This window comes from Chelonoidis abingdonii, chromosome 4 (genome assembly GCF_003597395.2).
Source record: "Chelonoidis abingdonii isolate Lonesome George chromosome 4, CheloAbing_2.0, whole genome shotgun sequence".
NCBI classification, from domain to species: domain Eukaryota; kingdom Metazoa; phylum Chordata; order Testudines; family Testudinidae; genus Chelonoidis; species Chelonoidis abingdonii.
In genome coordinates this window covers 59,778,791-59,803,777 of record NC_133772.1, presented here as the reverse complement: position 1 = coordinate 59,803,777, position 24,987 = coordinate 59,778,791, and the positions used below count along the sequence as shown (strand labels likewise).

The 24,987-nt window shown below is 38.1% G+C and overlaps 1 protein-coding gene across 9 annotated transcripts in view; it reads left to right on the top strand.

Moving 5' to 3' along the window:
* Nucleotides 1-24,987, top strand: part of DNAJC24 (DnaJ heat shock protein family (Hsp40) member C24) — a 58,364-nt gene that overhangs the window by 29,156 nt on the left and 4,221 nt on the right. For all 9 annotated transcript variants that reach the window (XM_032768537.2, XM_075065220.1, XM_032768540.2 and 6 more), the window contains 2 exons: nt 10,726-10,864; nt 24,174-24,242. In XM_032768537.2, coding sequence (XP_032624428.1) covers nt 10,726-10,864; nt 24,174-24,242 — 208 coding nt within the window. The remainder of the gene's footprint in view (nt 1-10,725; nt 10,865-24,173; nt 24,243-24,987) is intronic.

The window sequence follows — 24,987 nt, the reverse complement described above, 5'->3', positions numbered from 1 at the left end:
TAATAATAATGGGGGATTTCAGTTATCCCCATGTTGACTGGGTACATGTCAATTAAGGAGAGGATGCATAGATGAAGTTTCTTGACACCTTAATGACTGCTTCTTGGAGCAGCTGGTCCTGGAACCACAAGAGGAGAGGCAATTCTTGATTTAGTCCTAAGTGGAGCACAGGATCTGGTCCAAGAGGTGAATATAGCTGGACCGCTTGGTAATAGTGACCATAATATAATTAAATTTAATATCCCTGTGGCAGGAAAAACACCACAGCAGCCCCAACACTGTAGCATTTAATTTCAGAAAGGGGAACTACACAAAAATGAGGAGTTAGTTAAACAGAAATTAAAAGGTACAGTGCCAAAAGTGAAATCTCTGCAAGCTGCATGGAAACTTTTTAAAGACACCATAATAGAGGCTCAACTTAAATGTATACCCCAAATTAAAAAACATAGTAAGAGAACCAAAAAAAAGAGCCACTGTGGCTAAACAACAAAGTAAAAGAAGCAGTGAGAGGCAAAAAGGCATCCTTTAAAAAGTGGAAGTTAAATCCTAGTGAGGAAAATAGAAAGGAGCATAAACACTGGCAAATGAAGTGTAAAAATACAATTAGGAAGGCCAAAAAAGAATTTGAGGAACAGTTAGCCAAAGACTCAAAAAGTAATAGCAATTTTTTTTTTAAGTACATCAGAAGCAGGAAGCCTGCTAAACAACCAGTGGGGCCACTGGACAATCGAGGCTAAGGAGCACTCAAGGATGATAAGGCCATTGCGGAGAAACTAAATGAATTCTTTGCATCGGTCTTCATGGCTGAGGATGTGAGGGAGATTCCCAAACCTGAGCCATTCTTTTTAGGTGACAGATCTGAGGAACTGTCCCAGATTGAGGTATCATTAGAGGAGGTTTTGGAACAAATTGATAAATTAAACAGCAATAAGTCACCAGGACCAGATGGTATTCACCCAAGAGTTCTGAAGGAACTCAAATGTGAAATTGCAGAACTACTAACTGTAGTCTGTAACCTATCATTTAAATCAGCTTCTGTACCAGATGACTGGAGGATAGCTAATGTGATGCCAATTTTTAAAAAGGGCTCCAGAGGTGATCCCGGCAATTACAGGCCTGTAAGCCTGACTTCAGTACTGGGCAAACTGGTTGAAACTATAATAAAGAACAATATTGTCAGACATATAGATGAACATAATTTGTTGAGGAAGAGTCAACATGTTTTAGTAAAGGGAAATCATGCCTCACCAATCTACTAGAATTCTTTGAGGGGGGTCAACAAGCATGTGGACCAAGGGGATCCAGTGGATATAGTGTACTTAGATTTTCAGAAAGCCTTTGACAAGGTCCCTCACCAAAGGCTCTTATGCAAAGTAAGCTGCCATGGGATAAGAGGAAGGTCCTCTCATGGATTGGTAACTGGTTAAAAGATAGGAAACAAGGGTAGGTATAAATGGTCAGTTTTTCAGAATGGAGAGAGAGGTAAATAGTGGTGTCCCCCAGGGGTCTGTTCTGGACCAGTCCTATTCAACATATTCATAAATGATCTGGAAAAAGGGGTAAACAGTGAGGTGGCAAAATTTGCAGATGATACAAAATTACTAAAGATAGTTAAGACCCAGGCAGACTGCGAAGAGCTACAAAAGGATCTCTCAAAACTGGGTGACTGGGCAACAAAATGGCAGATGAAATTTAATGTTGATAAATGCAAAGTAATGCACATTGGAAAACATAATCCCAACTATACATATAAAATGATGGGGTCTAAATTAGCTGTTACCACTCAAGAAAAGAGATCTTGGGAGTCATTGTGGATAGTTCTCTGAAAACATCCACTCAATGTGCAGTGGCAGTCAAAAAAGCTGAACAGAATGCTGGGAATAATTAAGAAAGGGATAGATAATAGGACAGAAAATATCATGTTGCCTCTATATAAATCCATGGTATGCCCACATCTTGAATACTGTGTGCAGATGTGGTCGCCCCATCTCAAAAAAGATATATTGGAATTGGAAAAGGTTCAGAAAAGGGCAACAAAAATGATTAGGGGTATGGAATGGCTTCCATATGAGGAGAGATTAAAGACTGGGACTTTTCAGCTTGGAAAAGAGATGCTAAGGGGGAGATATGATTGAGGTCTATAAAATCATGACTGTGTAGAGAAAGTAGATAAGGAAGTGTTATTTACTCCTTCTCTAACACAAGAACTAGGGGTCACCAAATGAAATTAATAGGCAGCAGGTTTAAAACAAATAAAAGTAAGTATTTCTTCACACAACACACAGTCAACCTGTGGAACTCTTGCCAGAGGATGTTGTGAAGGCCAAGACCATAACAGGGTTCAAAAAAGGACTAGATAAATTCATGGAGAATAGGTCGATCAATGTCTATTAGCCAGGATGGGCAGGAATGGTGTCGCTAGCCTTTGTTTGCCAGAAACTCGGAATGAGCAACAGGGGATGGATCACTTGATGATTACCTGTTCTGTTCATTCCTTTTGGAGCACCTGGCACTGGCCACTGTCAGAAGACAGGATACTGGGCTAGATGGACCTTTGGTCTGACCTGGTAGGGCTGTTCTTATGTTCTTAAGTGTCCAAGAATAGTTATCAATAGTTCACTGTCAAACTGGGAGGGTGTATCTACTATGGTGCCACCGGAATCAATCCTGTGTCTAGTACTAATCAGTATTTTCATTAATTACTTTAGATAGTGAAGTTAACAGTATGCTTCTGAAATGTGCAGATGACACCAAACTGGGAGGGGTTGCAAGCAATTTCAAGGATAGGATTAGAATTCACAATGATCTTGACAAATTGGAGAATTTTACCTGTCCCAGGTGAGTGGGTGAAAGTAAGCAAAAGATGATCCTTTGATCCTATTTTACGGTCTTTCACTCTATTCTTTTTTAATCTTTTCTGCCTCCCTCATCAAATGAATGATAGCAAGAGATGTGAATATTTGAAGATATATGAATTACTACCTCCTGATCAGAATATCATTAATTTAAGTAATTTCAAAGACACTATCTTGATACCCAAAATATTTTCGAAAAGCAGAAAACAAAGAAATTGTGTGAAATCATAGTCACCCAGAAATTTTACAAAATCTTTAATTCTGAGAAGAAACAACTAAATAAAACAGTAGAAAAAATGAAAGCAAGACTGCAGATCAGTCATAAAAGTACAACTAATATTAGTCTGAAGTGGCAGCCAGGAATTTAAGAAAATATTGACCACAGAAAGATCTACTGATAAATCAGAAAAGCTTTAATAAATGTAATTACATCTTTTTATTATGAGGTAGTATTTTGTCCAGCTTCCAATATTGAGGTATATGGCTCCTATTAATATAGTATCCAAAGTGCCTTCTAAGAAACCTAGCCAAAATAAAAATCTATGATTTTTTTCTCTGATAAATGAATCCCAGACCATTTAAAATCAAGCAGTAATATCTGGCCACTTTCTTTATCCAATGATTATCTAAAGGAGCATAGTTCACTACCTGTATTTGAGAGAGAACCTAAGTGCTATAGGAAGCTGTCTTTCACAGGGAGTACTAAAAGAAAGTCAAAGAACATCCCGGATCTTGTAATTTAAAAATAATAAAATCCATGATATGCAGCCGGTATTTGGCTACATTTCACAGAATCATAGAATATCAGGGTTGGAAGGGACCTCAGGAGGTCATCTAATCCAACCCCTTGCTCAAAGCAGGACCAGTCCCCAATTTGAATAATTCCACTCTCACATACACAAACTCTTCAACAAGCACTGGAAATACTTATTTCAAAATACGTAGGATACCAGTGAAAATCACCATTTTGGCAATCATCTGTAATAAAGTAACATACAAAGGAAGTAGCAGCTCTTTTCCAAATTTGAACCCCACTGCTCAAGAGAAATTTCTGTTTCTCAAGATTTTTTTCCTAATTTTATTTCATACCCACACTTATCCTCCATGTACACGTCAGCTGGACGTGTGTGACTGTTCTCAGGTGACCCAGAAAGTTATCTCCTGCCTCCAGCGTGAGTCTTGTCTGCACTTTGCTGGGTGTCAGCTCCCCAGTATCACCAGCCCTTCAGCCACTCAAGCACTCTCCTCTGGGTTATGCCAGCCATGTCTTTGCTTGCAGGTTAACAGTAAGTACATCCCAGTCCCTGATTCCTGTTGAATCATTCCCCTGTGATATGTGGTCCCTGACACTGACTACTCAGAAAAATCCCAGATCCTCTGCCCCCAAGGAAGCAGTGTGCCCCAGATTACTCGTTTTACCTTAAAAGCCACACAGCATTTCTGAGCACTTATAATTAAACAAAAGTTGGTTTATTTTAGAGAGAATAAACTTTTAATTAGAAACAAGAGACTGGTGGAAACAAATGGTTAAAATATAAAACAAAATTTATAAAATGTGAACCTAGAGCTATGCTTATTAATAGTTACCTTTCCTATCTAATAAGGTAGGTCCCTCTCTCCCCCTGCCATCCCGAGTTCAGTCTATTGCAGAGCTAGCTGGCTTCACAGGAACCAGGATCCCATTTTTCATGAGAACATCTCGCTCCTCAAGATGTCTCCCGAGTGAAAAGATCCAGAGGACATCTACCTTCTCTGTTATACTGAAAAGTTTTTTTGTTCCTGTTCATAGATAGGGCGAACCCTTGTCTTGTTGTAATGTGGTTGTTTTTTTTTTGGTTACCTGTAAATGGTTTTGTTTGTTTGCAGGTGCCTCCTATGGCTTTCTATTGAAAGTCTTAATATCGTGCATGTCTAAATAACTGAGCTTTGCATTGTATCTCTGGCTAAGTCGCACAAGCTGACACCTCGCCCTCCCCAAACAGACCATCACCAAGACGCATTATTACCTGGTGACTAATCTATCTGTAAAGCATACTTTCAGTATAAATACACCATTCCTTAAATTTTACCCATACTTGCATCTCATAATGATTATGAATCTTGACAAGTTACAAGCTTTCTGTAAATACCTTACTTGTTATATGATATTTATCCATATAGCGTAAGACGTGTTTGATATAGTGAGTTTGTCAGGTCTGAGGTGAGCATTTGCAAAAAAACATGGGACCCTTTACTAAGGAGCCTCCGTGTCACAATATTTTACAGCACCACAAAAGAAAATCACTTTTTAACAGAAATATTATAAAACTGAAAGTGGTTCTGCATGTGCAGCAGTAGCATACACGACTGTATGTATGTGATTATATAAACCATACAAATAGCATGTATTAAGTTGTCTAAATCTATATTGTAGAAAGTATTGTTTGTAGAGATTAAGGGGTTTTTAAACAAGAGTGGATCATTTTATTATTCCTAATCAGATAGTGACAAGTTAAAAAAAATTAGAATTATGTTCATTATCCAGCAAAGAATTATCAGAATATTCTGTTCGGACTCTGCTGCTGCTCTTGTGAACCATTTTCATTGGCTTTATTTTCTGGAATACCTACTTCTACCACTGTTACAATTATTTTAGGCCAGTTTGATGTGGTTGAAAGGATGGTCAGTTTACTTTCTTGATAAATTGTTTTCTCCCATTCATTTGTTGATGTACTCCTCAAAAGCTGCAAATTTATTTTCCATCAGCCATGATTTCACTGTGAAGGAGTAGTAGAGGAACCAGTTTTGTTTGAGTCTTCAATATTCTCAGCAGGAGAGGAGCCAATTTTCTTAGCATTGTTGTGAGCAATCAGTTATTAATGACTGGTTTGCTTCCTCTCAGAAATCAGGATCTGCCCACATGGTCTTCAATAGACAGTTAAAGACAGCCTCTTGGCCAATAAAAAGGGTGGATATTCTGGGCAACAGGTTTTATAATGAATTGTGTTGAAAGCTTTTGTCCTAAGTATTTTCATGGAGCGATGCCATGAATTCAGATCACTGTTTAAATTTCATTGTACTGAGTGATATATCAGATGTGTGTATGCTCCTTGCATGTAGCTAGACCTATCTAGTACTTCCAAATGTTCCATTCATGTAAGTATAAGTTTGATAGAAAATGTATTCCAGAAGCACACACTTATTCCAGAAGTAGTGAAGGCTAATGAGATATTTCAGTTGTGAAAGCTGTCATCATTTATGTGGCTTTTTTTCCTTAAAGATTTATAACTAAACCATTAACATGGTTCCCTTGGGATTGAAACTTGGAATAGAAAATCTCCATCTAGGAATACATTTGCACTGTTTTAAATTTACACAGCACTAAACATAAGAATAAGATCTACCTCAAAGAGCTTACTGAACTGTCTAATATTTTTACCATTTTTCAGGGAAAAAATTGATCTAATTATCCATTTTCAGTAATTATTTTCTGAATGTATAACAGGTATGATATAAAATATTATAGCAATCTACATTAGTCCATAATGTAATCTAACTACTTTAACATTTACCATAGTTACCATATATACTCGTTAATAAGCCAAATATTTTTGGTAAAAAAGTGACGCATCAAAGAGCAGGGGTCAGCTTATAAACGGGTCTACACCAAAATTTGATTTTAAACTCTATGGACTCATTGAATTGAATATCGAATATATTGTCGTTTTGCTTACCTGGAGCATTCACAGGCACAGAGCCCCTCAGCTCCCTGTGGCCACGGTTCGCTGTTCCTAGCCAATGGGAGCTGCGGGAAGTGGCGCCACTTCCTGCAGCTCCCATTGACTAGAAACAGCAAACTGTGGCCCCTGGGAGCTGAGGGACTCTGTGCCTGTGAACGCTCCAGGTAAGCAAAATGTCCAGGCCCGCTAATGGCTTACCCTAACGGACCAGAAGCCAAAGTTTGCCAACCCCTGAAATGTGGGATCGGCTTATGAAAGGGTCATACAGTTTTTGCTATTTTTACTTAACCATCCTGGGAGGTCGGCTTGTAAACGAACGGGCTAATGAACGAGTATATATGGTAATATGCATATAATGTGACCATTTCAATTAAAAGGTGATCAAGACAATGCACATGATCAGCTGCTATCTTGAACAAATACTGTTAAGGCTGAAACACAGTTGGTCTTTGGCAAAGATTCATGGATAATCTGACTAAAGACAAAGACTAATAAATTACAATTACATGCTTTGTATGATGTGATGGTGTAAACCTTCATCCATCGTCTCCTGGTTTAAACATGGAATGTAATGGTAACTGTCCTTTTTCTTGTTGGTTTATGTAGCAGCATTGATGTTTTAAGTTTGAATTTGGTCACTATATGTTATGGTAAAAATCTTCCAATTTGTATGTCTAATGTTGAAAATTTTGGCCTCCATTTATTTTCTGGGGGAAAAAATAGCGTAACCTTGTTCTAGTTTCGATTTTTACTAGGGCTGTCAAGCGTTTGAAAATATTAATTGCACTGTTAAACCATAACAGAGTACCATTTATTTAAATGTTTTTAGATGTTTTCTACATTTTTCAAATATATTGATTTCCATTACAACACAGAATACAAACATGTACAGTGCTCACTTTATATTTATTTTTTATAAGTATTTGCACTGTAAAAAACCCAAAAGAAATAGTATTTTTCAGTTCACCTAATACAGTGGCTGTCAAACTGTTTTACTGGTGACCCCTTTTACATTGCAATCCTCTGAGTGCGACCCCCTTTATAAATTAAAAACACTTTTTTAATATATTTAACACTATTATAAATCCTGGAGGCAAAGTGGCATTTGGGGTGGAGGTTGACAGCTTGCGATTCCCCATGTAATAACCTCGTGGCCCCCTGAGGAGTTCCGACCCCCAATTTGAGAACCCCTGATCTAATAAAAATACTGTAGTGCAATCTCTTTATCATAAAAGTTGAACTTAAAAATGTAGAATTTTATGTACAAAACCACTACAAAAAATTTTGGAGCCTGCAAGTTCACTCAGTCCTACTTCTTGTTCAGCCAATCGCTCAGACAAAGAAGTTTGTTTACATTTGAAGGAGATAATGCTGCCCACTTCTTGTTTACAATGTCAGCTGAATGTGAGAACAGGTGTTCTCATGGCATTGTTATAGCCAGCATCACAAGATATTTACATGCCAGATGCACTAAAGATTCATACGTGCCTTCATACGTCAACCACCATTCCAGGAGACAGGCGTCCATGCTGATGATGGGTTCTACTTGATAACAATCCAAAGCAATGCAGACCAACACATGTTCATTTTCATTATCTGAGTCAGATGCCACCAGCAGAAGGTTGATTTTCTTCTTTGGTGGTTCGGGTTCTGTAGCTTCTGCATCTGATTGTTGCTCTTTTGAGACTTTTGAAAGCATTTTCCAGACCTTGTCACGCTCAGATTTTGGAAGGCACTTGAGATTCTTAAATCTTGAGTCAAGTGCTGTAGCTATCTTTAGAAATCTCAGATTGGTACCTTCTTTGCATTTTGTGAAATCTGCAGTGAAAGCGTTCTTAAAACGAACAACATGTGCTGGGTCGTCATCTGAGACTGCTAGAACATGAAATATATGGCAGAATGCGGGTAGAACAGAGCAGGGGACATACAATTCTCCAAGGAGTTCAGTCACAAATTTAATTAACACATTTTTTTAACGAGCGTCAGTATGGAAGCATGTCATCTGGAATGGTGGTGGAAGCATGAAGGGGCATATGAATGTTTAGCATATCTGTCATGTAAATGCCTTGCAATGCTGGCTACAAAAGTGCCATGCAAATGCCTGTTCTCACTTTCTGTTGACATTGTAAATCAGATGACGGCAGCATTATCTCCTGTAAATGTAAGCAAAGTTGTTTGAGCAATTGGCTGAACAAGAAGTAGGACTGAGTGAACTTGTAGGCTCTGAAGTTTTACATTGTTTTGCTTTTGAGTGTAACAAAAAAAAATCTACATTTGTAAGTTGCACTTTTAGGACAAAGAGATTGCATTACAGTACTTGTATGAGGTGAATTGAAAAATACGATTTCTTTTATCATTTTTACAGTGCAAATAGAAAAACATCCAAAATATTTAATAGATTTCAATTGGTATTTCTGTTGCTTAACAGTGCAGTTAAAACTGATTAATCACAATTAATTTTTTTGAGTTAATTGCATGAGTTAACACTGATTAATCAACATCCCTAATTTTTACTAAAAATACAAATTCTATGAGATAATCATGTATGGACTGCAACTATGCCTAGACTGTATTTTCAGCAAGCTTCAAGCCAGCCTCTAGTTCTAAATATACAGCTAACTGCAAAGAAATGCACACATTGCACACAGCAAAATCCTGCATTTATGCACATTAACTTCTTGAATTTATAGTTTAGGTGAACAGCCACTTTTGCAGGCACAATCAGTTATGTGTAGAAAAGTGAATGTGAATACAGTTGAGCTCAGAGATGGGGAACATTTTGCCCTTATGATCCTTTCTCCCATCGTTGCATTGAAAAGTGGGGAGGAGGGATGTTATTGAGATGATTCACTTCAATACAAATGATAGATATGTGTCTGAGTGGGCAGACTCTAGTAGCAATGTTCATTTTGAATTCTTAGCGTATGACTGTCTGTGAAGGAGGGGGAGGCATTTGTTTTAAGCTCACATAATAACAATATTCTCTTCTTCCAAAACAAACTATAATTGGAAATATTTGTTCAGAATTCCATTCTCTCTAATGCAGCGTTACTTGTGGTACTAGTCCTCCAGGTCTAAATATCTACAGTAGATTCAGGTAACCAAACTAATGTTAGTGTACAGCTGAAATTAATATTCCTGATATAGAGAAAATAAGTGAATATGGAATATTTTGAAATATAATGAATTAACAGCATTCTTATAGTATTATATAATCTATGTCCCATTCCCCCTTCCCCCCCCACCAGCCTACCAATTCTTTCCTGTTGTTTTTCTTGTATTGGTTTGATATGAACAATTAAAATATCAAAAAATAATATATTGCTTACAAATGAGAACTTATGCAAAGAACAAAAAAGAGAATTCACTGAGCTATTTTTCAATAGACATTGGAACAAAAAAAGGAGAATGTGCTATTTAACATAACAGACATTTTTTAAGTGTTTTTGTTTTATTTTTTGCCTTTATACTTGATTTATCTTATAGCCTTGTCCTCAAATAACCATTTAACTAAAATGACACAATTTTATAGCCAGTGATCCATGACATTAAATATTTGGAAAAGCTATTGATTCACTGAACTGAAAAAAATTTAAATATGTTGAGGCATAGCTTCAAAAATAGAATTTCATTTATTGTAAATTATAGTTGATCTTACATATATTTTTTTACTCTTTAAAGTACAAAAACCAAGTACATCTATAATAAAGCATTCCATTTATTTGCGATTAGTCTGTAACTAAACAGTGGTCCTGTTTTTTAAATGTAGCCAGATGTAGTGTTAAAGAAAAGCAGCTTGCATCCAAAGCATTTCCCCTTGTTCCCATGTCGTATTCCTCTGCATGTACCTCTTTCTGTTTGCATTAGTCATTCTCTCTAGGTAAATTGTCCATAAGACCAATGATTCCATTAGCAAATTATCCAGAAAATATTGTCAGTGCATATTGTGACATTTTGTGCCACTGGTGGATTTGCTGCTATTCCAGTGGTCTAATTAACCTGGCAGTTATCTCCTGTACCCAATGTTATCATCTCGTTTTCCTGGGTTCAGACCTCTTCCTCCTCCTCCTCCCCCCCACCTTTATATGAATATCAAATTTACTATTGATTCCTCCTCTCTCCTTTTTTCCTTCCTTCCTTTTGATTGGCAGTATCATCCAGACAAACAGAGCGCAGATGTGCCAGCAGGAGAAGTGGAGGAGCGCGTGCAGAGGTTCATCGAAATTGATCAAGCGTGGAAAATTCTAGGGAACGAAGAGACAAAAAGAGAGTATGACCTACAGCGCCATGGTAGGTTCCTATTGAGGGGTGCTGGCTGTAGTGGCAACAGCTCTTTAATGCAGGGGCTAGAATAGTAGTTAGTATTTTAAAAAGCTTCTTGTTTCTGAACCAAATGTTTTATTTGCTCTTGTCCTTTCATATTTGGATATGTTATTGATATTGATAAATATACATACATTAACCAGTAAAAACATTGAATTACTTCCAGTAAGGCACTAGGTTTGGTTCTTCTAATAATTTTAATAAATGTGGAATTTAGACTGTAATTATGTAGTTGAGCCATTCTTTTTATCACTGCAGCAGTTTCAGTAAATTTTCTTAACTACTTCAAGTTATGGCCAGTACTATATTTTGTTGAAGCAGTTTAGATGTAGGTACTAAGTAATTTGTGTCTAAGATACAGTATATCATATGGCTTTATAAACACTTAAAAATTCTTAAGGCACATTCTTTTTTGGATGTGTGTATTTTAGGATAGCTTTCATAAATCATCTCTAATACAATTACTCTTTATGAAGCAGGTTTATAAATAATATTCCAGTAAAACACATTAACTAGGCAGCATTTCTTTTTATACATCTCAGAAAATAGCTTCTTAGAACAGCGACAGGCTGTTGTGAGAGAGAATGGGGGGAAATGTAGGTCAGGTCTGTCACACATGGGCTACCATTACATGAAGTGATAGGCTGTCTTTCTGTTCTGGCCTCAGGATAGGAGTCCCTCAGCCTTCCATTAGAACCTTCAATAAATGTATATCCACCCTACATGTTAATGGGGGGAGTCAATAATAGCATATTGCCTGTGGGGAAAACACTCCGTCGCGCTCTGCAGTAACACACTCTGGTCCAGCATTGACGTGTAGCCACCACCACTTTTCAATGTGTCTGATAAAAGCCCACTGTCTCTGCAGCTTATTGAATTCCCTTCCATTGTACATTGGCACACCATCAAACCTTTCTCTCTTGCACTGATTTTAACTCCCCTGCTGCAAAGGTTACCAAAACTTTATTTGAGAAACAAAAGCATGGTCATAGTCGCAGATATACATCATTGTAGGATAAGACGAAAGATATACAGTTCATAGAAGTTTATTTTCAGCATGAATTTCTAATTATATTTTAATATATCACTTTCTCAGAGAGTGTGTAAGTATTGAGGGGAAGGTAGAATTTTAAAAAGAATAGCTGAACAAATGATTTTCAAACTGGATTTGTGTTTTTTTCATTTAAGCAGTATTATGATTACATTGAAATGACCTATTACCTCAGCGCTATTCCCCCTTCTCCCCCCCCAAGCCGGATTTAACTTCAGAATAGGGATTTCTCATAACTCTCATAACACTTCATTATGCTTTTAGATTTTTACAGCCCTCTTGTCAGCCACTCTAATAACTACTGCATGGTTAGGTGTGATGAAATTAATAAGAGTTTCAGCTATAAATCTTTATTTTTATGGATGTGATGGATTTAATTTAAAGCCCTAATATATACCACAGAATTTTAATATACTGGGCTCAATTCCACCAGTGCAGTCAGTGAAATTACATCAGGAATGAATATAGTATATTCTGTCTTCCTGTGGTGGCAGCAGACACAGATTGCTTTTAAGTAGCTTTGTTTTTAATGCGTCTTAGTGTGAATTTAAGGTGCATTAATGTATGCTGAGACTATTGCATCCAAAGTTGTTGTTCTAGAGAGTTATCTCAAGAGAATGTAAAGACACTTAAGAAAGGAAAACAAATTGTACATTATTTATATGAACCTGGAAGCTCCTTTGGCACTCCCAATTGTGTATCATGAAGATTATGCATCTTAAAATATAAGGTTCTGTTCACACAACACTGGTGTGATTCAAATAAAGTTGTGCACAGGATGTACACTTCCACTGTCACTTTGAATTTCAGGCACTTCACAGTAAGTTCATTAGCAGCAGAATGGCAGTAAAGTTGACTAGAATCCTGTTCTCTAAATTGCCAGAACAGCACACTTCAGAAGTAATTATTCTGATTAATTTCATGGACACTTCTGCTAGGGCAGGAAAAAAGGGGAAGAGTTATGAGGAAGAGTTTGGCTCAGATACTTATCCAAATGTATTTGGTCTGGAAATCTTACAAGAACTCCCTTTTTTGTATGCTTTGTGAAAATTTCACTAACTCCTTGTTTTGCCAGATTGGAAATGAAATAAGAACACCACTTTTTCATAATATTGAATCATCTGCTTTTAATCCTTATCAAAAGCATGAAGGAGAAGGAAAAATGCACATTATAGTTTACCTATTAAAAAAGGAACTTCTTTCCAGATCTGGTCTAAGATTCATTCATTTCTGATCATAACTCCCCTTCCTAAAAGATTCACATTCAATTAGTTTCAGTGGCTAATCTGAATTAGGCTAAAACTCCATTGAACATCCCAACCTTATATACAGTGCAAATGTTCAAATCCAGCTGTGGTGGTGGTGGTGGTAGTTACCAAATGTTACCATTTGACTGGTGGTTTATGTGCAATGGGTTTGATTCCCATGGACATGTGTCTACATCACAAAATATTTGAATGGTCCTGTATCCCTCTCAGAAGTTCCCCTTCCAAGTTAGGGTTTATAAATATAAGGGGACGTATTTGCACTGCTGCCTTTCTATATACCTGTACCTATTCTGTGTCTGAAGGCTTTAAGTCTCAAGGGATCTCTATATGGTGGTACTTATGTGCACTAAATTATCAAAACATTAGTTTTTAAACAATGTGTAAGGGTGAGGAAGTCCCTATGCACCCCCTTGTGGCCCAGTGTAATGCTGCAGGTATACCCCATCTTAATTTCCCCTGTTTTGGGTGGCAGTAGGTTCACTTTAACAGCCTTGGGGAAAGAAGCCAACACACCGTAACAAAATAATGTTTCCTCTTTCAATAAGACTTCAGGAAAGGAGTAACTACAGTAGATAAATCATAAGATCCTCACCTCAAAACCCTGGTTCATCTCCCAACTTAAAATCCACAAAACAAAGCCTTTCGTTAGGCTGTTCTCCTAGAGCCTGAGCGAAAACAGCCATTACATACTGCAGCCTACATAGCTTGTACTACCCTTTCTCTCACTCAGCTTCCACTTCCTGTTTATGTAACCCTAGGCCAAGGCAGGGTCTCCTTGTTTAGGCTCTGGAGTGTCCCTTAAAGTTGTTGTGCACTTTTTCACACAGTGCAGAGCAGCATGAAAAAAAAAATATACAACAATTTCTATTTTTTAATAGAAAAGCAATTCTGAAGAACTCTTTTCTTTTTTTTTCCCCCCCTCCCTTTAACGTAAACAACTTAGGCTCAGCATGCCTAAGCCTCAAAGCTTCTATCTTTACAAATTCATGGAGAATAGGTCTATCAATGGCTATTAGCCAGGATGGGCAGGATGATGTACTTAGCCTCTGTTTGCCAGAAGCTGGGAATGGGTGACAGGGGATGAATCACTTGATGATTAGCTGTTTTGGTCATTCCCCCTGGGGCAGCTGGCATTGGCAGCTGTCTAAAGACAGGATACTGGGCTAGATGGACCTTTGGTCTGACCCAGTATGGCCGTTCTTATGTAAATATCTTAGACTTACAAAATGTCTACTCTTTGGAGTGGTAAGATTTTCACATAAATTTGTGCTCAGATGCAGACTCAGTGACTTTGCTATAGCTCTGCAGTTGAGCAGATAAGCTCCAAAACAATATTAAAGCGGATTTTGGAAAGCTTTTATAAAATGCAAAGAAAAATGATTAAAATTCTGTAATAACCAAGTTAGCCAAGTTTCCCTTATCTGGAAGGACTGGTGAAGTGCTCAACTGTTGGAAGGATTCTTGAACATTGAGTTTAGGGTTTCCCAGATAACTGGGAAAAAATAGCTGGTTTTAAAATATCCTTGTTAGCAGTTTAGGGCTTCACTTACGGTATCATCACTTTTAAAGCTTCAGAACTGTCCTGGGGGGGTTCTCTTACTCTCAGCTTTGGGCAAATCCCTTTGTGTGAGGTGGAAATACTATAGTGGTAGATGAAGATTTAGAAATGGAGTCTTAAACTCGTCCAATTGTGAAGAAATGCAGAACATTTAAAGAATATGTTGTTTACCTTTCATTTTTTCATCCTCTTGTCGCACACTCATTTTAGTTAAGGGGTTTTTGAAAATGAGCGCTCTTCCCTCATCCCAACTTTCCCTTCTCATCCTACATTGAAATCATAATGCTGCATTTGACATCAGAATGTGGATGTAGAGCTGATTGCTACAAAAGTAGCATTACAGCTTCACTGCAGGATCGAACAGGAGAAGCAAGAGTGAAGTGCCTATAAAAATGCTTTTAATAGCTAGCACAAGTGGCAAAGAGAACTCTGACTAGCATATGACAAGAAAATAGAGATATTTTAATATGGTGTATTTTTAGTTGTTCCCTAGTATGAGAATCCCTTTTAAAAAAAAGCATAAGTAAAGCTCAAAAAAGCCTTTTAAAACCAAAATAAAGCTTCAAGCACAGCCACAATGTGGCAGGCCCTGTGGGACTCTCTGAAACCCTGCAGTCTGCCTGGCACAGGTCTACCACTCTTCAAGTGACAGCACTATACATTGTATTTCTGGCTAAGGATCTTAAAATTGTGGAACTTCATGGGCACTGGGTGACTTAGGGAATTGATAATTGGACACAGAGAGCCTTTTACCACTAGGTTGTTAAAAATCCAGGCCATGGTCATAGTGGCTGTAAATTAACCCATTGGTGGCTGTTTAGCCTGTGTGCAATTAGTTAATCTCATTCTAGTCCTAAAAGCACAAGTAATTATTCACAGTCGTACCTTAAAGACTAACAGATTTAGTTGGCCATAAGCTTTCGTGGGTAAAGAACCCCACTTCTTCAGATGCATCCACGAAAGCTTATGCCTAACTAAATCTGTTAATCTTTAAGGTACCACTGGACTCCTTGTTGTTTTTATGGATACAGACTAACACAGCTACCCCGCTGATATTCACAGTGGTGTCTCTTACTAATAGTCGCAGTTGAGGTCAGATTGAATGGCCCACAGAGACAGAACTAATTTCTCAGACACAGAAATGATTTCTCCCTCCAGAACAGAATTATTACACATTAATAGGACTGTGTGGTGAAACATTTTTTTTTCCATTGACTGTACTGTACCTGTGAATAAACAGAAGGGAGACTTCTTTCCAGGGCCGGCTCCAGGCCACAGCGCGCCAAGCCGGTTGCCAGGAGGGTGGCAGGCAGCTCCAGTGGACCTCCCGCAGCTGTGCCTGCGGAGGGTCCGCTGGTCCCGCGGCTCCAGTGGAGCATCCGCAGGGACGCCTGCGAGAGGTCCACTGGAGCTGCGGCACGCGAGCGGCAGAGTGCCCCCTGCGGCGTGCCGCCATGCTTGGGGCGGCGAAACGGCTAGAGCCAGCCCTGCTTCTTTCCCCTAGTTTGGCAATGGAGTCAATCTTAAAAATTGCTGAGCACTTCCACCCTGATCTAGCAAATCACTAGACAAGTGCTTAATTTTGAACTCTTGCATAGTTCCCTTAAAAAGGGTAACTTTTAGCAAATTAAACTGGCTGATAATCGGGAGGTGGAATTTTCAAAGGGACCTATATCCCAGCCTCTAGTTCCTTACGAATTTAGTGTCTGGGTTGCAACTTGAAAGCTTGACCAAATATATGCATATAATGTGAAAATATTTACTTGCTACACATCAGAGGCAATGAAGGAGATCAGTGTTGTTACCCCTTACATCATACCACTGTATTAAACTATAGTAGTTTTGTTTAAAAATAAATATTTAAGAAGCAATGTTTTATCAAAAGCATGGGATATTACTTTTAGGAACAATTCTCAACTCTCACCCTCCTTTCCTCAAAACTTTTACTGAAACCATGTTTATGTATTTTTGTAACACTTCCTAATGTTTATTTTAAATTAAACAGACTGCTGGTTAGTAAAAAACCATAGAAGTACGTGAAAAAGAATAAATATATGGTGTGCTTAAAAAAAACAAACAAACAAACAAACAAAAACACACCACAAAAGCTTCCACCTCTAGCAGTACCAAAGTTTGGAATACCAATGTGACTTATTTTAAGTTTGTGATTATTGAGGCCTGCTAGGTATTTCACACTGTATTCAGTCTGGCAATGTATAAGCTGTACCATTTTTCTTCATAATTTAATTGTAGTTATAAAAAATTTGAACACTGATCACTGAGTATTGCAATTTTTAACTCTTCTTAGTAGTTTAAAAAGATTGGATTTTCATTTATCATTTGTTTAAAAAACCAAAATATTTATTGTGTCCCTAAGAAAAGCTTAAAAACCTTTCCTCCTTTAAATTTCGTGAATGACCCAGCAAGAGCTCTAGTAAAGCTTTACTGCACCAAGCTGCTAATAGTTATTTGATGTTATTCTGCAGCCTTAAAGAATCTCAGTAGATTTTCCTTTTAATCTCCTTGAATTGCAGGCTCATAAACCTCTCTGATGAGCCTGCCAGTGTTTTCTTAGATCCTACAGTCGAGACAATGGATCTGCAGAATCCTTTCACCTCTTGTTAGAAAAATGCAATAGAACACAAGGTCATGGGGCCTGTACTTCTAAAGATTTAATGATTGTTTTGAAGTAACTGTGGAAAACCAGATCATCTTATTTTGTATCTGCGTTCAGGAATGTATCTCAAAATATGCAGATCTAAACAACTTGATGAGTCAAATGTGTATACGTATCTATTTAAGCATACAAAACATAGAGCTAACTTCTGGTATGAATAACAGTTTGAATAACCTTTTTATCTCCCTAATCCATAAAAACGAGCTCTCATCAGCCAGTAGCTGTGGAGAGTTGTAAGATGCAAGTTAAAATAATAAAGATGGGCACACAGCTATTATTTAATAATACAGACTCTGTGGATATTGCAAGATTAATAATCTTGCAGACAAATTTGCAAAACTCAGATCAGCCTTCACTTTCTGTAATTAATAACTGACCAAGTCCAAAAATCCATTTATGCTGTACTAAAACATTTTAGATTGATAATATGTTGAACGGGGAAATTTAGAGATTAAATTAGCGTTGTTCAATTTTGAAAAAAAAATGTTTGCTGTTAGAAGCAGACAAGCAAATAATTGTAGCGTACAAAATAAAGTGATAGCATGTGTATTGGGTTGTATGTTATGCTTGAAAGCTTTACAGAGAGACCATGTTAATTGAAAATTAACTTTATTGAAGGTAACCCGATTATCAAATCCATTATTAAAGCTAATTACAGGTCAAGCATCATATTGTGAATGACTTTTTAATGATAATGGGTCGAATTATTTCCTGCTGTAACTGTGTTGATTTCAGTGGAAGTACACTGAAGATGAATCTGGCCCACTGAAGTTTTTTAATTGCAGCAGTGGACAGAAAAAGCACAGTTGAAATTCTAAACATCAGGCTCCATTCTATAGAGTATTTGAGTTAGAGGGTCTGCAAGTGGCCTGATTTCCTCAGTCTCCCGCCCATTTCCAAAGTCAGCAAAGGTGTTGTAGGAAGCATGGTGGGGATTGTGAGAGAAACTGTGCTCCCTCCACATCACTGTTTCTCCCTTGGTTTGCCCCTGTCCATGCTTGTGTGTTGAAATCCCCTTCATGGTGGCATGTGCCCTCTCCCTCCCTCATGCGTGCTACATGTGAAGTACTACATCCATTCGCATACCGGTTTGTATGAGAAACTTGTCCTGATATAGAGCAGTCCTTCATGAAATCTGTGAAGGGTGGCCTGTTTTTTCAGCCCAATTTGTCTCCCTGCTCAAGGGAAGCTGGGAAATGGTGGGACCTCCACAGCCTAAGGTAACTTTTTTTTCTCTGCCTGCTCGCTACACTGCAGAGGGGAAGTTGGACCTATCCTGCCCTCTGAAACTTTCTCCCCTTTCCTCACAAGTTTATCTTTCTCTCACCCCACCTCTAAAAGAAAAGGCCTCATAGTGAAGTCATCTTCTTGTCCCTTGAAAGAGAATAAGAACGTAAATAGGTGGTTTTTTCTCCCAAGTCACTACTGCAGGAATCGGCAAAGAAGAGACTGACGGAGACTTTTTTTTCTTTTTGGTGCTGCCAGAAATATGCATGGTTTCCGTTATAATAAATGCTTTTATGACTACCAGTCTGTAAGTTGGATTGAGCAGAACCCAAGTAACGTTAAAATATACTTCACATGAATTGAGACAATACTGAACTTTCATTTTATGTTGGGCATTTTATTTTAGACACATTACAGTTTTTGAGTAGGTGGAAGAAAATGACCAAAAGAATGCTCAGTGCCACAGTGTGACCAGTTCTAGCTAAAAGCACTACCCTAGCTCTTCTTTGGCTAATTCAGAGCAAAGACAACAGTAACTGAACATGATTTCTCAATGTGATGCTGTGTCCAAAAGACCTTGTTCGATCCTGGGATGCATAAATGAAAATCTCTAGTAGTAGTAGAGTGTTATTTTTTAACTTCCGTATTCGGCAATGGTGTGACCGCTGCTGGAATAGTGTATCCAGTTCTGGTGCTCACAGTTCAATAAAGGTGTTCATAAATTGGAGAGGGTTCAGAGAAGAGCCACAAGAATGATAAAAGGTGTAGAAAATATGCCTTATAGTGATAGACTCAAAGAGCTGAATCTCTTTAGCTTAACAAAGAGAAGGTTAAGGAATGACTTGATCACAGTCTATAAGTCTCTACACTGGGAACAAATATTTAATAATGGGTGCTTCAGTCTAGCAAAGAAAGGTGTAATACCTTCCAATGGCTGGAAGTTGAAGCAAGACAAATTTTGACTCACCATTTTTCAGTCAAGATTGGATGGATACCTAGCACGCTCATGGAATTACTTTGAGGAAGTTCTGTTGCCTGTGTAATACAGGAAGTCAGACCAGATGATCACAATGGTCCCTGCTAGCCTTAGAATCTAAGACTCTCTGAATAAGAAAGATTGGTTGACAGGTATCTTTCAGTTATCTTTTTCTCTCATACTCCTTTTGTGTCTCTCTTTTAATAGTAGCAAAGTGTTAGAAGTGTGTGGGTTAATTTTATTTTAATCTGTACCTCTTTTTAATATACTGCATGTATTTGGGATAGGCTAGGCCAAGGAGGTTTTATTGATCCGTTCATTATCTCCGAGTTCTCTGATTTGTTTTAATTGCCTTCATTTAGCTAACTTAGATGATATTTCAAGTAAAATTAGAATCGCAATTTAGTTGCAAAAGAGAGCCTAGAACATAGGCCAGTTTTATATTAACTGGCTGTTAGTTAATTGCATTTTTAAAAAAGAACAATTCTTAATGTCCAGTGTTAATTACTATTTTCACTAATATATAAAGGCAGTTAAAATAAGTGTTTCATTTCACTACTGATAAATTAATATTTGCTAACTACTGTGTTATGTATATAAGACTGACACCAACATGGTAGATCCACAATTTTAAAAAAAAACAACTTTTGTTCAAAGATATTCTTTTGGATGATCAAATGTAACCATAGCGAAATTTCTGACTGCTAGTTGATAGGGTCAAGCGTATATAATTGGTTCATATGTTCCCTTGTTACAGCAATATAATATATCACTGGGGGCGGGATTGATTTAAGTCACCAGTTTAAATCATGATTTAAATCAGCAAGCAGGAAACCATTATTTAAATCATCCATTTAATCTCGTTTTACATTTGTAGTGTTTAAATTATTTTCCTAAAGAGAGGTTCATTCTCACTAGTCTCATCTATAATCACTAACACATACCCTTTACACTAAATTTGATAATTATTTTTGCTAACCAGGAGGATATACACACACATTTAAGCAATTCTTTGGATTAACATACATTTATTCAGATTCTTATTTTTTTATGATTGTATATTGTTAGAAAATGAATGACACTTTTATTTACTAGTTAATTAATATTTATCCATATTTGTGTTGAGATGCACTTGGATGGAAATTTAAATTAAATTAAAATGCACAAAAACAGCATTTTATAAATTTTTATTAGTTAAATAAAATAATCTTAAGTGCTGGATACATAAAGTAAAAAAAGTAGTTTTCTCAAAACATGTTCTGCATTTAAAATTGATTTTATTAAATTAAGTATTATTTGTAATATGTATATTGCACTGATACTTTTTCTGTACACCATGTCCTTTAAGGTTTTAGAAATAAAAGATCTCATCCTCTTGCACGTCATTTTTATTCATATATTGGCAGAGGAAAACAAGCTTGCTTTCTTTTTCAACTCCCAATCAGTTTCTCAGTGAATGAACTGAAATGAAGAAACTGTTTTTTCTGTAACTGCAGAAGAGGCTACTGCTGTCAAAAGCTGGTTTAGCACTTCAACAAACTCTAAGTCCAGGTGCTTAGCCTGTGACTTCATTTCATTGGTTTGACTTTCTTTAAGACTTTGGCAACAAATGTACTGCTTGAATATTATTTTTTAATTTAAATGATTTTAATACATTATAGTAAGTTTAGACCTTAATATATGCTGTCATGATTTCAAATTTAATTTTAATTTTTTTAATTGATTTTTATCCACTCTGCATACTACTGTGCTGTCAAGTTAAGAATCCTAATTATGAATGGCTTGTTTTATACAGTTAATGTTTGAAGTTAACTTATGTAATAGTTCTATGTGTTCTAAAAGTTTTAAGTAATTGCTCTCATATCATAAGTGTTAATACCATTATATAGAAAATGGGCACTAGACTAGATTTAGCCTCTTAGACCTAATCTACAGGGAAAGGTGCAAATTAATTTATTTAATCGCCTCATCTAGTTTCATACAAGGGGGGAAAAAGTGTTTAAATTACTAATAACACAACAGTCTACATGCATTATCAGTCTTACCTAAGGTCCAGGTAGGCCTACTTTATCCCAGACACCTCCACCTCAGAGAACTGAGGTTCAGTCTACTTTACAGTAGCCTCTGCCTTTTTCCCCTTTTCTTCGGGGTCTGAGTTTTTAACCACCTCGTAGTTCTTTTTTAGTTTCCTATCTGGTTTCTCTCTTACTATGGATACAGTTGTATGTAGCTGGGATTAAAGTAAAACTTCAAAATGAATGACACCTGCATTGTCACTTAAGTATCAGTAAATGGGGCTATCGCAGGGATTGGCAACCTTTGGCATGCAGCCCACCAGGGTTTGTTTACCTGCCATGTCTGTAAGTTCAGCCAGTCGTGGCTCCCACTAGTGGGCCGTGTGCCAAAGGTTGCTGTGCCGGTTTATTTACCTGCCGCATCTGCAGGTTTGGCTGATCACGGCTCCCACTGGCCACAGTTTGCTGCTCCAGGCCAATGGGGGCTGCGGGAAGCGACATAGAGCGAGGAATGTTCTGGCCACTGCTTCCTGCAGCCTCCATTGGCCTGGAGTGGCAGACCATGGCCAGTTGGAGCCACAATTGGCCAAACTTGCAGACACAGCAGGTAAACAGACACGGCAGGTAAACAAAGCGGCCCAACCCTCCAGAATGCTTACCTTGGTGGACCATAGGCCAAATGTTGCCGATCTCTGGGCTACTGGATGCTGTGGTGTGCTTTCCTGCATAGCGTGCTCAGCTCCTGCTGGAAGTAACCGTTTGTAATCTTATAGCAGAAAACGCTAACAATCTGACAAGACTTGTAGTATTTTATAAACATAAGTGTTTGTATGTCCTTCACACTAAGTATATATGGTGGCTAGTATATAGGACAGAGGGATACTTCCACAGTATCGGCTGCACACCACCTTATAGCAGTGACTTTACACGGTTCTCTACCTCCTGGTAAGTGCTGAAGCCTGCCAGTAGCCCTGCCCTGCCTCTCACATGTCACTTTAGGAACACTTTTTTGCTCTCCTCTTCCTTCCAAAGGTAGCAGGCCTGCTAACTGAAGCACCCACCGAGTGGAGGGAACAATGCTCGTTCAGTAGTAATGGCGTAATCCTGACTAGTGCCTATGTCTATAGTCGTCTTCTTGCTCCTTGTCATGTCTACTGCCAGTGGCTTAGTCTTTATATTCCTGCCAAACAGGTCATGCTAGTCATACATTTTCCTCTCTCCCTTCCCTCCAAGTCCACTCTGTGTCTAGTGCACAGTCACCATGGGCACTTATTCTCCACACAGGTCCTGGATCTGCTTTATCTCCCGCTCCTGGGAAAGATTTTCCTGCACCATGGTATCCTGATGTACCTCAATGATGTCTTCTCCATGGGCAGTTTTCCCTTAGTCCCTGGATTCTTCCCTCACTAATCCCTTTCACTGTCTTTTTTTTAAGCTGCTATCCTCAGTTTCTCTCATCCAAATAGAAGGGCAGAAAGTCCTGAGGAAAAGGATAGGCCGTGGCCTCCATTTCAGAGGATGGGGAAATACTCTGCTTCCATTGAGTAACATAATATAAATGCACAAAGTCATACAGTGCCCTGAAGAGAAACCTACCTATATGACCATAGGAACGCGAGTAGATGCGTTGCCCAAGTTATGTAAAGAACCTAAATTCAGAAGAGCCTCAGGCTTATTCATTGAATAATCCACCATTTAAGAGGGATTATGTTGTTTTAGCTGCAGCTCTGTGACAGGCCATGTCCTATGTTGTAACCTCTAAAGGCCTTGAGCAAAATGCATATATCAAATCTAAGTAGGCTGGGAAAGTATAAAAACTAGTTAAGGGTCTTTGTTCCTCCAATATGATGTGTCAAATTGAAATTCCATTTCACGCTGTGCTTCATCATTGCTAAATATGTATCTGTGAGCATCAGAACATCTAAATCTCACTTGGTACAGGCCAGGACTATCATTCTAAAGCTGTTTGGATAGATTCTGTATATCATAAAAGAATGTCTGGACCTCAGCAAACTTTGACTCTCTCTAGACAAGAAGGTTAATTCTGGGTCCTCCTTTCAGAAGCCCAAGAGTAAGCAGGGCCCTTGCATTTCGGCCCCAGAAAAGTAGCTACATCTGTTATTCTGGGCATTTATATCATGCTTGTCACAATGGTAGCTAAACTTAAAAATGAAAGCTTGCCGATTTAAACCTCCCTCCCATCCTTTAGGGTGAGTGGATGACCTATTTAAATCAGTATCCTGCCCTTCAATGTTTTCTTAAGCTTTTGGAAGCATCTTTGGGGTATTGTGAGTCATTCCCAGCCTTATAACAAAGACATGGGCACCAAAACCATTTTAGAGAAATGCTTCTTTGACCACATTCATGGGGCATCCAGTGGGCCATCCGGTCACTTGACTGGTCAACGGTGTATACGTGGGACTACCAATGTATAGGTAAGAAACCAAATAGTTCTGTCTCTTCATTTTATCAGAACTGAACATGTATCACTACTTTTCTTTTAGAAGATGATCTAATGCAAACATGGCCAGTGGATGCTCAAATTTATCTTGAAGACATGTCCTGGAATAAGGGTATGAATGTTTCAATTTTTTTTATTTGGGGAGAGGTGGGATGGGATAGCTAATAGACTTGAGTCATCCTGACTGCTCTACACTACCGCTTAAGTCGATCTAATTTACATAGCTCAGGGGTTGAAAAAGCTTCCCCCCATGCTCCCCTGCAATGCAAGTTTCAATGCAAGCCCATACCGGGGCTATGTCAGCAGGAGAGCACTCTCCCATCAGCATAGCACGTCTTCACCAGATGCGCTACAGCAGCACAGCTGCATTGGTGCACCTGCACCGATGTAACACCGTAGTGTAGACTGGCCCTCAATCTTTGAGCCTCTCTGAGCTTTTTAATGTGCCTTGACTGTGAAGACTGGAGATGTTTGCTAAGTTTTCTATATCTCGTTTGACATATTATTGTTCTATCTAAACTTCTGTATGTTGCTTGTCTTTCCCTTTGAAATTTACTTCCTCCCCCTTCTTTTTTTGTTTTCTTGTTTCTCTTTGCTTGTATTTTGACTTTATTTAATTTTTGCTGCTCTATTCTTCATTGCCCAATATTTTTACTTTTTCTCATCAGTCTCATCCTCTCATATCTTTATAAGTTGTGCAAATGCCCTTCGTCAGCGCTGCTAGATATAGATTTGGAATCGCCACTTGGCTTTCCATGGTAGTCAATAGTTTTGTTCTCTTTGCTGTTTTCAGTGGTAGAGAAAACCCTTCTTTCCTCAGACAATCAAATGGGTTTGAATCCTTTGCTGTTCTCACA